Source organism: Zalophus californianus, chromosome 9 (genome assembly GCF_009762305.2).
Source record: "Zalophus californianus isolate mZalCal1 chromosome 9, mZalCal1.pri.v2, whole genome shotgun sequence".
Lineage (NCBI taxonomy): Eukaryota > Metazoa > Chordata > Mammalia > Carnivora > Otariidae > Zalophus > Zalophus californianus.
Window position 1 is genome coordinate 98,785,250 of NC_045603.1, and position 12,227 is coordinate 98,797,476.

At 51.4% G+C, this 12,227-nt stretch overlaps 1 protein-coding gene across 2 annotated transcripts in view; it reads left to right on the top strand.

The window, feature by feature from the left end:
- VWF (von Willebrand factor) overlaps nucleotides 1–12,227 on the top strand; it is a 145,158-nt gene that overhangs the window by 39,455 nt on the left and 93,476 nt on the right. Inside the window, exons 10-13 of one of the 2 annotated variants that reach the window (XM_027595203.2) lie at nucleotides 259–305; nucleotides 8,672–8,808; nucleotides 9,268–9,406; nucleotides 10,460–10,560. In XM_027595203.2, the coding sequence (XP_027451004.2) occupies nucleotides 259–305; nucleotides 8,672–8,808; nucleotides 9,268–9,406; nucleotides 10,460–10,560 (424 nt within the window). Of the gene's footprint in view, nucleotides 1–258; nucleotides 306–8,671; nucleotides 8,809–9,267; nucleotides 9,407–10,459; nucleotides 10,561–12,227 lie in introns of those variants that run through there. The other variant, XM_027595204.2, reaches the window with a different exon arrangement.

The window sequence follows — 12,227 nt, forward strand, 5'->3', positions numbered from 1 at the left end:
CCCCTAGATTTTCTTCTTCTCTCTCTCTCCATCAGGGTTTCTCCCCCTCAGCCTTATCTCCAAGATGCCTCCCTCTTTGGCCACAGCCCTGTGCCATTCACCTTCAGCCTCATAAAGACCCCCCCCCCAGCTACCAGCTCCCTTCTTTTCTCAGATCCGTCCCTTTGGGGGCTGTGGTGTCTGTGATGAGCTCTAGGTGTGTTCATGCGCCCTTGTGTTTGCACAACTAGCCACGACCTGTGCTTCTCTCCCCAACAGCATTTGCCGAAATAGCCTGTGGATCTGCAGCAATGAAGAATGCCCAGGTAGGCGCCCTTCTGCTCATTCCCCCCTTTCTCTGGATGGAATGGTATGTCGTCCTTGCTAGATGGAGAGGGCCACATCTCAAGGCAGGGAGAAGGTGGCCTGTGTGCTGGCTGGATACCACCCTCTGACCACAGCCCTGGTTTGGGATCCCAGCCGTGCTGACCCACTCGTGGGCTAGCAGAGGGACACCCAGCATAGCTGAAAGGTGAGAATGCACCTGCACTAAGGTTTTATTGTCCTTTTCTTCTCACCTGTTTGCTCAGAGGATTATGGTTCAATGAGCTGTAAGAACTGTAGGGTCACAGTTAACTAAACAAAGATGATGCAAATTCTTTGGAAATGAAGAGGAAGAAGGGCCCGGTAATTCTTTAAATTCAAAGTGAGAAGTTTCTGGAATGCCTGATAGGAAGACCTTGGAATGGCCCAAGAGCTAGGAAGATCAGACCACCAAATGATTTCTTCTACCCCACCCCCTCCCTGGAAAATCCCTTTAGGGAAAGTTGCTTTATAATCTCTCCCATTTACTGGGTCTTCTGTTTGGCCCCAACTCTATTCTATTTGCTGCAAACTTGGGCCATTTGAAGCTCCCTTCTGCCTCACCCCCCAATAACCCTGGCCCTTCTCCTGATAATTTTCCCCTTTGTGGTCACTCACATGGTATTTGCTATGTGTTAGGCTCTGTGCTAAGCACTTTACATGGGAGCCTATGAGGCAGGTACAGTTTATTCTAGGTTTACAAAAGAGGAGGCAGAGCAGGAGACATTACATAGCTTGCTCAGTGTCATACAGCTGCTAAGAGACAATGACAGGGCTCAGACTCACACCTCTGATTGCTGCTTTTGCCCTTCTGTTTATTCTCTTTCTTGGTCTTCCATCTGTTCCTTTGCAGGAAGGTCTTTGCTATCAACGGCTCAGGAGAGGCCCCATGTTTTAGTCAAAGACCAGCTCAGCCTCAGCTTCTATGCTGGATACTACTCTTTGGGTTCCCATGGTTTGTAGAGCGCAATCAGAAACTGCAAGGCAAACAGCCAGATAACAGGCTCCCCTCTCTTTGGCCCCAAGAGGCCGCATTAGCTCTGGTGGGCTGACAGGGCTTGAACTTGGATACTGGGATCATATTTGGGGCCTGTTGGCTGTAGGGTCACTTAGGATCTTACCCAATGCCCACCACACTGGGAATATTCTGGAACTGGATGGAAAGTGGGCACTAGGGGTAGGTCAGTTTGTCTGGCTCAGGGATGGCCAACCAGTCATTTTATCTTCTGTGCAATTTTTAATGGAAGCATGAAGGACAAAAGATTGTTCTTGCAAGGAATGTCAGTGCTCCAATTTAACATCATCATACCCTGGGAAAGACCTAAGGAGCCCTTCGAAAGACATGAGGTTGCTGCAAATGACTTGCAAAAACACTGTTAATATCTAAATAATAAGCTTTCATTGTATAAGATCTGTGAGCCACAATAGACAGAATTAGGAATTCATTTATTGTCTTTTGTTAGATTGACTACCAGATTAGGAATTCTTTTTTTTTTTTTTTAAGATTTATTTATTTAGTTGAGAGAGAGAGAGAGAGAGAGATAACAGGGGAAAGGACAGAGAGAGAGGGAGAGAGAGAATCTCAAGCAGACTCCCCACAGAGCACAGAGCCCTATGTGGGGCTCAGTCCCACAACCCATGAGATCATGACCTGAGCCAAAATCATGAGTCCAACGTTCAACCAATTAAGGTACCCAGGCACCCCCAGATTAGGCATTAATAACTACCTTCTATAGGGACCATCTCCCATCCATCCGTCCATCCATCCATCCATCCATCCATCCATCCATCCATCCATGCAAACATCCATCTGTCCATCCATTCAACCATCCATCCATCCATCCATCCATCCATCCATCCATCCATCCATCCAACAATGATTTGAACACTCACTGTGCACATGATGGAATGCGTGGTCTGGGACAGATTACAATTCCCTGGTCTTCAGTTCAAAATTTAGAAGATAGCTTTGCTGAGGATGTAAGAAATTTTCTTGATGCCTTGATGGGAAGATAACCAGTTCCAACTCTGCAGTCTACTGAGTGGTTTGATGTTTTGCCCACATAATCACTAAGCTCTTGCTCTGTATATTTAAAGCCTCAGCTCTGACCCTCTTTTTCAAGTTCTGGAGTTCAGCTGGTTGTTTCCCACTCCATTTCTACCTGTAGCACACAGACGTATTTCCATACCTTGCCATGATTCAGTGGGCACTGGGGCTGTCTTATGCCCCCAGTGTGACATTTGCTGATATAGCTTCTGAGGGGAAAGTCCTGGAAGGGAATATACTTGACTCTGCTAGCACAGCAAAGAGCAGACTATGACTTCTCCACAGTCCCTGGAAGAGCTGACATTGTGAATCTTAGAAATAGACAGCTGGGTTTTGATTCTCTGGGATAAGATGAGAGTGTACTAGCTGTTTATTGTTGTGTAACAAATTACCCCAAACTTAGCAAACAACAAACATTTATTATCTTAGAGTTTCTGTATGTCAGGAATCTGGGTGTGTCTGAGTCTGGCCCATGATTTCTCCTGAAAGTTGCAGTCAGGTTGCTGACTTGGGCTATGGTCTTATCTGAAGACTCCATTGGGACTTTGAAGTTGAATCATGTGATGGTTGGCAGGCCTTGGTCCCTCAGCATGTGGACCTCTCACGAGGATGCCTCATGATATGATAGCTGGCTTCTTCTAAGGCGAGTGACCTCAGAGAGAGTGAGGGAGAGCAGCCTAGACAGAAGCCATCATCTTTTTAAAAAGCCCATCTCCAAAGTGACATCCTTCATTTCTGCTGTATCATATTTACTAGAAACAAGTCAACATGTCTAGTCTACACTCAAGGTGAAGGGATCACACAAAGACATGAATACAGGAGGTGGGACCATGGGGGGAGCATCTTAGAGGCTGCCCAGCACAGGGAGTGTTGTGTATGGGGTGTGGGTGGGAGATTGCCCAGGAGAGCATCAGTCTATATGGGGAGGGGCTGGAGCCTAAATGCTCCTTTAGGCCTTCATTGCTCACTGTACCCCTCTGTTCTTGTTAGGAGTTAGGGCAGCTCCAGGCAAAACTGTGGCTTCCCCAGACTTCCCTTTCTGTAACCCCAAGCCTCTCTTCCCTCCCTTCCTCTTCCTTTCCACTGCAACAGATGCTGCCCAGAAAAGTTCTGCTAATTTGATTCCCACTGAACCATAAATGTTTGGTCAGGGTCAATGAGGAAGGAGCATGTCTATTAACAGGGACTATTCCTCGAATGAATAATTTCAAACTCCTGTTGGAAGAGTGTGGAAGGCTCTCTTTTGCAGCTGGGAAGGTGTGAGTGGAGGGTTTCTCACTTGCCCATCCAATATCCATGGACAGGTAGCACAGCAGGGGGCTGGGGGCATGGGCGGTGGGGTGGACTTGGGCAGCCTGGCCAGAATTCCAGTCCCCCCACTTCCCAGCTGGGTGACTCTGGCAAACTGCCTGATCACTTGCAGCCTCAGTGTCCTAGTCTCTAACACAGGGATGCAAACAGCAGCTTCATCCCGCGGAAGCTGTTATTGGCATACAGCAGGCACTCAATAAACGTTAGCAGTATTCATCCCCACAGCCCCGGCTGCCTCATTAAGCAGGATCTGAGAAGGACTGAGACATAGGCACAAGCCCAAGGAGTCTGGCCTGGGGAGGGGGAGGTCAGAGGCAGGGTGTGGCTGGGGCCGGAGGGGCAGGAGGGTCAGACAGAGCCTAGGCCTGTCTTGGGCTTGGCCATGGGGCAGGGGAGGGCCTTGGTGTAACTTGTTACTTGTTTGGTTCCAGATAATTTCTGATGCCTTCTAACCCAGCCCTGTAATTCAACTTGAGGATTCAGGCTGTCTGTTCTGAAGCCTCCAGGAAGGAAGACAGACTTCCTTGTTGGCTAACAGAGACAGTGATCAGGGCCAATGGCTGTTCAATGGGAGCAGGCATTCCTAGGTACCCAGGCTGCCTGGGGGATCTGAATGCCCAAGTTCATGGAAACTCCCTGGGGGCCTGCCCCAGCCAATACTGGAGTCACACCAGTCACAACAGGCCTCCTTCAGGACAGGCCAGTGTATGACGTTTAGAAGCCAGGGCTCTTCAATAAATAAGTAAATCTTTAAAAAAAGGGTAGGGCGCATGCCTGGGTGGCTCCTCAGTCGGTTGAGCATCTGATTCTTGGTTTCAGCTCAGGTTATGATCTCAGGATTGTAAGATCCAGCCCCACATCAGGCTCCACACTCAGTGGGGAGTCTGCTTGAGATTCTCTGTCCCTCTCCCTCTGCCCCTCTCCCCACTCTCTCTCTCAAATAAATAAATTAATTAAAAAAAAAAAAAAAGGAAGAAGCCAGGGCTCTTCTCCACTCAGTCCTCGTATCCAGACTCAGTTGTACCTCAGCCCCTTGGCATGGGCCCATGTGTGCCCAGGCTCAGAATGACTCAGGCTTAGCCCTCACAAAATCAGGTCTATGAGAAACTGCAGGAGCCAACCCATGAGGCAGGGTTGGGTGGTGTCAAGTGCTCTGGGCTCTGAAGCCAGACAGAAGGCCCATGTGCAAATCCCCGTCTGAGGACTTTGGGGCCTTGGGCGAGTTTTTCTCTGTGCTTTACTTTCCTTATCTGTGAACTGGGGCTAATGATGACTGCCTCATGGAAGCAGTGAATGAGATGCACCCACGGATTGCTTGGAAAGGTGGAGAGATGATGTTATTGTGATTTAGAGGCACTTTGGTGAAGAGTTCCATTGGGGAAGTCTGTGTTGCTTTGCGAAAGGCCTAGGGGCTGGCATTTCTGTAGGCTGTGTGGCAAAGGTTAGAAGCCGATGGGCTGAGCAGAGAAGCCCTCTGGAGGTCTCACGTGCTGCAGACAAAAGGGTTTCTTTTAGAAGAGGTCATGCGTTTCCATCAGAGGAGAGATTTCTTTCCAGTTTTTTCATGAGAGAAGATCTTTTTTTAAAGATTTTATTTATTTGTTTGAGAGAGAGAGAGAGAGCCAGCGCGCACACAAGCAGGGGAATCGTCAGGCAGAGGGAGGGGGAGAAGCAGATTCCCCACTTAGCAGGGAGCTCGATGTGAGGCTCGATCCGGGATCATGACCTGAGCCGAAGGCAGGCACTTAACCAACTGAGCCACGCAGGGGCCCCAACGAGGGAAGGTCTTTATTCATGTAGGGGATCTGCTTTAATTCCCGGCTGTTCTACTTTTTAGGCTATTTTAGTATATGTGCTGCCGAAGCGAGCACTTTTTTAGGCTATTTTAAGAATCACCTGTTCTTCACTGATTCACCAGACTGTTATTGCCCACCTTCTTCATTGGGCGGGGGGCCAGCTGTTGGTTGGGAGCTGCCTTTTGCCGCTTGACCAGCTAGCTGACTGGGAATGTCCTGGCCATCCTGCTCTGGGCAGAGGATGGGTGAGCGTGCCCTGGGGCCCCCTGTTCTGGCTAATGTTCCAGCTCCCAGGGCCAACCGCTAGCCCAGTGGCTTCCACATCTATGTTGTTTGGTTTCCTGCGCTCACAGCTCTATCCCTCAGTGGTACCAAGGCGATAAGCTAAATGTCATATTTAGACTTTCGATTCCTGAGGAACTTCAGAGCACAAGTCAGTGGGGGTCAGAGCAGGAAATCAGATTAGATTCTAGCTCTGGAAGTTTTGCTTTTGAATGTTTGCATTTTTTTTGTTGACCCTTCTTTTCCTAGGCTTTGTCGGAGATAATGCAGGCCCACCTTCATACTCAGATAAGAGCGCTCCTGAGAAAACAGAAAGGTCAGGGGAAGAATTCCCACCCATTCTATTGCCATGGGGTCAAGATGTTTGACACAAAGGGCCATATCACTCTGTTTGCAGGATGATGGTGGCTTCTGAGAAATAGCAATTGGAGGAAGGCTTCCTGTGACACCAGTGGATTTGGAATTTCAGCACATTTACATTGGCTGGGATGACCTTTGCCCCGACCTTTACTGCCTGCCATGAACAGTGACCCCTCACTCTTGCTCTTCTTTGGGGGCACTGCCGTGGGAGGACCTGAGCTGTTCCTGCTTATAACACTCCTGACACCAAATGTGTGTGATTTTTTCCCAAGCCAACCAATTCTTTCACTTTCTGGACTCCAACTGGGTGTCCTACAATTCAATTCTGACACCAATGAGCCGGAATCAGTGCAGACCCTGTAGGTTAAGGGCTCTGTCCCACAAGATGCCCCACTTTAGATGCTGATCGCAAGTACTGGGCTCTCAGGGTACCTGCTTCTGTCTGACTTGGCTACAAGTTGGGGGGTTCCCACAATGCCTTCCTCAGGTCCAATAATTTGCTAGAATGGCTCACAAAACTTGGGTGCTTTACTTACTATTACTGGTTTTCTATAAATGATATTATAAAGGGTCCAAATCACTGAAGAGGTGCATGGGGCAAAGACCAGAAGGATCCTGAGCACGGGAGCTTCTGTCCCCATGGAATTGGGGTGTGCCACCCTCCTGCATGTGGATACACTCACTAACCCGGAAGCTTTCTGGATCCTCTTGTGTAGGGGTTTTAATGGAGGTTTTATTATGCAGGCATGATTGATCATTAATCCCCAGCCTGTCTCCTGTCCCTGGAGGTTGGAAGGTGAGGCTGAAAATTCCAACTCTTTCATCTTGCCTGGGTTTTTCTGGTGACCAGCCCCCATCCTGAAGCTACCCAGGGGCCCACCAAGAGTGGTTTCATTAGAACAAAAGATGCTCCTATTACCCAGGATGTTCCTTAGGAGCTCTGTGTCAGGAACCAGGGATAAAGACCAAATATATATTTCTTATTATCGCAGAGGGTGATGCTGATAATGATCTTGGGCCTCTCTAATTTCTCCTAATTTCTTCTGGGCTGAGTGTGCCCATGCCATTTTGGGAGGGGTCAGCCGCCCTGGGGACCAGTCAGAGGACTCTCACAGTGACCTGAGGCTACTCTCCCCTACCCCTGCCTTCCAACACATCCAAAGGCAGGACCACACCTGGATCCAACACACCTGGATCCAAAGTTGTGCCTGCCAGGCCCTTCAGTGCAAATGTGGCCCTGAGGTGGCAGGCGATGGGGGCCTGTGGAGCTTGTCTCTGCCAGATGGGCAGCTGGACTCTCCCTATGGCCTCTGAGAACCCCCTGACTGTGTGACAGAGCCCAGCATCAGCCCCTGGGGGTGGGCCGAGGTGGGACTGGCTCTAAGACCCTCTTAGCGGGAACTTTAGGTTTCGACGGGATTAGTGCTCTGGAGAACAGGTGTCTGCAGTTTGGAGGTAAAGGGTGACTGCGTGGGAAGGAGGGCCCCCGACTTTATGGAATGGCCGTGCTGTGTGTCTATATTTATTTTCCTAAGGAGTAGAAGGCACAGATGAGAGGAAATACATACAAGGAGATTGGGAAGGGATCCAGATGCCCGCTTCAGCTTCAGTGGGCCCATTGTGGGTCCTGGGGACCAGATTGCCCTGAGCTGGGGCAGGGCCTATAGGGGATCACTGGAGACGTAAGCAGAGGTCCCCCCTGCATGGACACTCCCTGGGATGTGTGACCTCTGGTCTGAGGTGCGTTGGGCCAGCCACATGGTTGGGTTGTGGTCCGGAGCAGGATGGAGCAGGACTCAGGTTGGGGGTGAGCCGAGGGCTCTGTGTGGCGGGGTGATGAAGGGGAGTCCTTGTACCCACCCACAGATGTGTCAGCCTGAGCTAGGGAGCTGGCTGGGGTGGTGCTGAGATCATGGGCAGATGGCCTCCTGGCCCTCCATTGGCCCCAACTGAAGCCACCGCATGGACATGCCCATGAAGAGGCCTTAGAGCTGCCCCCCTGGCCTCTGCCCTGCTCAGCATGGAGAATGCCCGCCTTACCCCTTCTGCCCTCTGTCTGGACTGGCCTCTCTGCCTGCTTGCCTCAGGGGACTCGTCTGGGTGGGGCTGTGCCCCGGAGCCCCTCACAAGGCTGGTGCAGAGAAAGGCCTGTCCCTGGACCAAGTGGCGCCTGACCCCAGCAGAGCCAGAACCTGTGGGGTGGCTGTGGGGAAGGACGGGGAGCCAGAGTGAACGGAGAGCTCAAGCTGCGGGCTCCAGGCCGGGCTCCACCCCTGAGTGCGCGTGGCTCTGTCACTGCCCTAGGTTTTCTCTTCCATAAAGTGAGGCATTGAACTAAAGATCCAGCTCTGACCTCTCACGGTTTGAGGATGGGGACCTGAGTTCGAGTCCTCCCATAGAACTCGTTCTCCGACCGGTGTGGGGAAAGAACGTCTGTGGAGTTCCACGAGAGGGGCCCAGTTTCCCCCCCTCCCCCTCCGCCAGGGGGCTTCTCCTCCTCCTGTTCTCACTGCCTCCCTTTGCATCCCTCCAGGGGAGTGTCTCGTCACAGGACAATCCCACTTCAAGAGCTTTGACAACAGGCACTTCACCTTCAGTGGGATCTGCCGGTACCTGCTGGCCCAGGACTGCCAGGACCACACCTTCTCTGTTGTCATTGACACTGTGCAGGTGAGCTGGCCTGCTGCCCGTCAGGAGGGAGGGGGCAAGGTGGTCCTGCCTGAGCTGCCATGGTACACGCTATCCCTCTTTTCTCCAGAGACTGGAGCAAGGAGGGGAAATCTAGAGGGCACACGGCTCCCTCTGAGGGCTGGAGTCCCAGATTTGCTTTGGAACCATAGGCCCAAGCAACAGGAAGACAGCCAGAGGCCTAGAGTTCTTTATAAAGACAAGAGGATTGGGAAAGGGTGTGGCGAGCTGAACAGCGGTGAGCGCTGGGCTCAGGGCCTTGTCCCGGCACACCTCCAGGGGGCCTACTCACAGAGACCGTTCTGTGAGAATGGAATTCTTTCCCCTCAGCAGGCCAGAGGCTGCCTGGGGTTGTGCTCTTTCCCTGAGTAAATGGGTCCCAGGCTGGGGTGTTGTGTGGGGGGTTTGTGGTGATGTCACTCTGTGTGGCCCTCTTGGCAGTGTGCCGATGACCCGGATGCTGTCTGCACCCGCTCGGTCACTGTCAGCCTGCCCCAACTGCACAACAGCCTTGTGAAGTTGAAGCACGGGGGAGGCGTGTCCATGGATGGCCAGGATGTCCAGATCCCTCTCCTGCAAGGTGTGTTCTGTCCTCCACCAGGCCTGGGGCTGGTCCGGCTCACCCCTCAGCCATGCTCCCTGCTCACCTCTTCTGTGAGGAGAGCTATCACTGGAGGGGTGGGTATCTTCAGCATGCATCCTTGCAAGAAAGGAAGGCTTCTTGGAGGAGGAGGAGGAGGAGGAGGAGGAGGAGGAGGAGGAGGAGCGGAGGAAGCTGTCTGGAGACAGGGTGCTGCTCCAGGCCAGGGAGAGAGTGTAGATGGGGAACAGGACCAAGATTTTCACTTGGTTTGAGCCAAAGGGACGAGTTGAGGGTTGGGCACAGTGGTTCTGGTTCTGCTTTGAGATGGGAAAGGAGCAGAGACTGACGCGGAGAAATTAGCGGGTGGCTGGTGATGGGTCTGACCAGAGGATGTCATGGGACAAAGCCCCATGACATGTTGGAAACACCGACCTATCCAGGGACTTTGCCAGGTGGCACCACAGCCTTTTGGTGGCATAATCGCCACCTTCACTCTCCCTCTTCTTGTGCGTGACTTCTGTGGACCCTGCGGCCCATTATCCTGGCATTGCGCTCAGCCTGTCCACGTGTTTAATGCTGTGAGTCTCCCTGTGAGATCCCTTCCTCCAGGGTAAGAGGTATGTCTCCCACCTTGTGTCCAGGGAGAACTGCTGAATGCAGCTCTGCACACAGCATCGCACAGCCTACAAGAGGTGTGCAAGGGCAGAAGCGCCTGGGGGAAGGCTCCTAGTCAGGGATTCAATGGGAGGCCGAGCTGCCTCCGCCGAGGATGCAGGAGCCTCTGCCGCCCTCTTGTGGCAGTAGAGTGAATGGCAGGCTACAGCCGGGATACTGGGGCACCTATTTGTACTATGCCCATCCTGCTTATGCTTCCTCCTGAGACCCCCTTCAACCTCGTGGACATCCCCATCTGCCGCCCGCAGCTTGATGTCATTGTTACAGTCCTTTGTGAGATACTCCATATCTCTCCACTGTACATCTGCCTCTCACTACCCTGCCCTCTCCCCATCTCAGGCTAAAGGGCTAAATCCTGTCCGTGCTTGGTTCCAGGTGATCTCCGCATCCAGCACACCGTGATGGCCTCCGTGCGCCTCAGCTACGGGGAGGACCTGCAGATGGACTGGGACGGCCGTGGGAGGCTGCTGGTGATGGTAGGTGCCCTCCTGGCCACTGCCGCCTTGCAGCCTGGACCTTACAAAGTACCTCTTGTACTCTGGCAGAGTGGCTTTCTGTGGTGGGAGAAGAATTCCTCTCTCCCCAGGCCCTACACCCCCAGAGGGAGGAACAGGCCTCTCTTGTTTATGAGAGACTGGTGTTGTCTGGACGCCCCTTGTTTGCCCTGGGGGTTCTCACTTCTGGGGCTCTGGCACCCCAGAGGCCCCCAGACTGGGTGGGATCCCCAGGGGCTAGGAGATGGCATTTTGCGGCCCAGCTTCCTGGCTGCGGCAAAGCCTGGGGGCAGGGGGCGTCTCCCGGGGGGTGCCCACAGGGGGCAACAAGGGAAAAACCAGTCTGGAAGTGGCAGCTGAGACCCTGAGTTGTGCACCCCAGGGGTGCAGACCATCCTGCCCCTGAAGGGTTGCCCTGGGAACCGCCAGATCTCTCACCCCTTCCCTGGGCCTTTGCAATCTTGGGGGGCCACTCCCTCTTGGTCTCTGTGGCCCCAGAGGCACATTTGGGTATCAATCCATATACGTCACAGAGCTTCCTTATACATTGTGTCCCCTGGAAATTTCCCGAAGCATGTGGGCAGGGTGGTTTTCACTGCCTCTTTATGAATGAAGTGACTCAGGCTCAGGTGAGTGGGGAGAGGTGCCCGGCACCGAACACACGGCTGGTGGCAGAGCTGGTCAGCGTTCTGGGCAGTGTCTTTCCTGCTAGACGAGTGCTTCTCATTTTCCGGTCTTTAGATGCATTTGTACTCTTACAAATTACTGAAGACCCCAAGATTTTTTACAAAGGTTATATCTGTCAATATTTAGCACATTAGAAATTAAATCCGAGACTTAAAATATGTATTTACGAATTCACTTAAAAATAACAATAATCATATATTGCATACCTGAAACCAATATAATAATGTATGTTATTGACATTTCAAGAAAAAAATGCCAAACAAAAAAATAACAATAATAAACCCACTCCACGTTAATATAAACAATATTTTTTTTGGAAAGTAATCATGTTTTCCAAAACAAAAATAAGTAGTGAGAATACCATTGTTTTATATTTCTGCCAATTTCTTTAATGGCTGGCTTAATAGAAGACAGCTGGAGTCTCAAATCTACTTCTGCATTCAATCTTTTGCAACATTATGTGTCATGTAGCCTCTGGAAAATTCCACTGCACACTTGTAAGAGAATGAGAGGGAAAAAGCCAAATCATGTCTTTGTATGATTAGGAAAATAGTTTTGGCCTCATGGACACCTTGAAAGGGCCTCGGGGATCGTTCACCCCCCACCCCAAAGGATCCCCAAGACCACACTTGCAGAACTGCTGCCCTAGATCATTCCTCGGACCCCTGGAGTGTCTCCTCTGGTGCCACGGGGTCCTGTGTGCTATAGGGCCCTTGGTATAATCCTGTCATGGGCATCTGGGCATTCCTGATGAGACCTTGGTTTCCTCTGTCCTCATGACACCATATTCTTTCCTTTGTCTTGGAGTCCTAGAGAAAGTTCCATATTAGTGACTTTGTTTTCTAAAAAATAAACCTTATGACCACAGACCATAGAGCAGAAAGATCTTGGAGAGCATCTTGTCAGCCTCTCATTTGCAATTAGAAATAACAATCCCTTTCTGGAGCCAGAAAGAACTCACC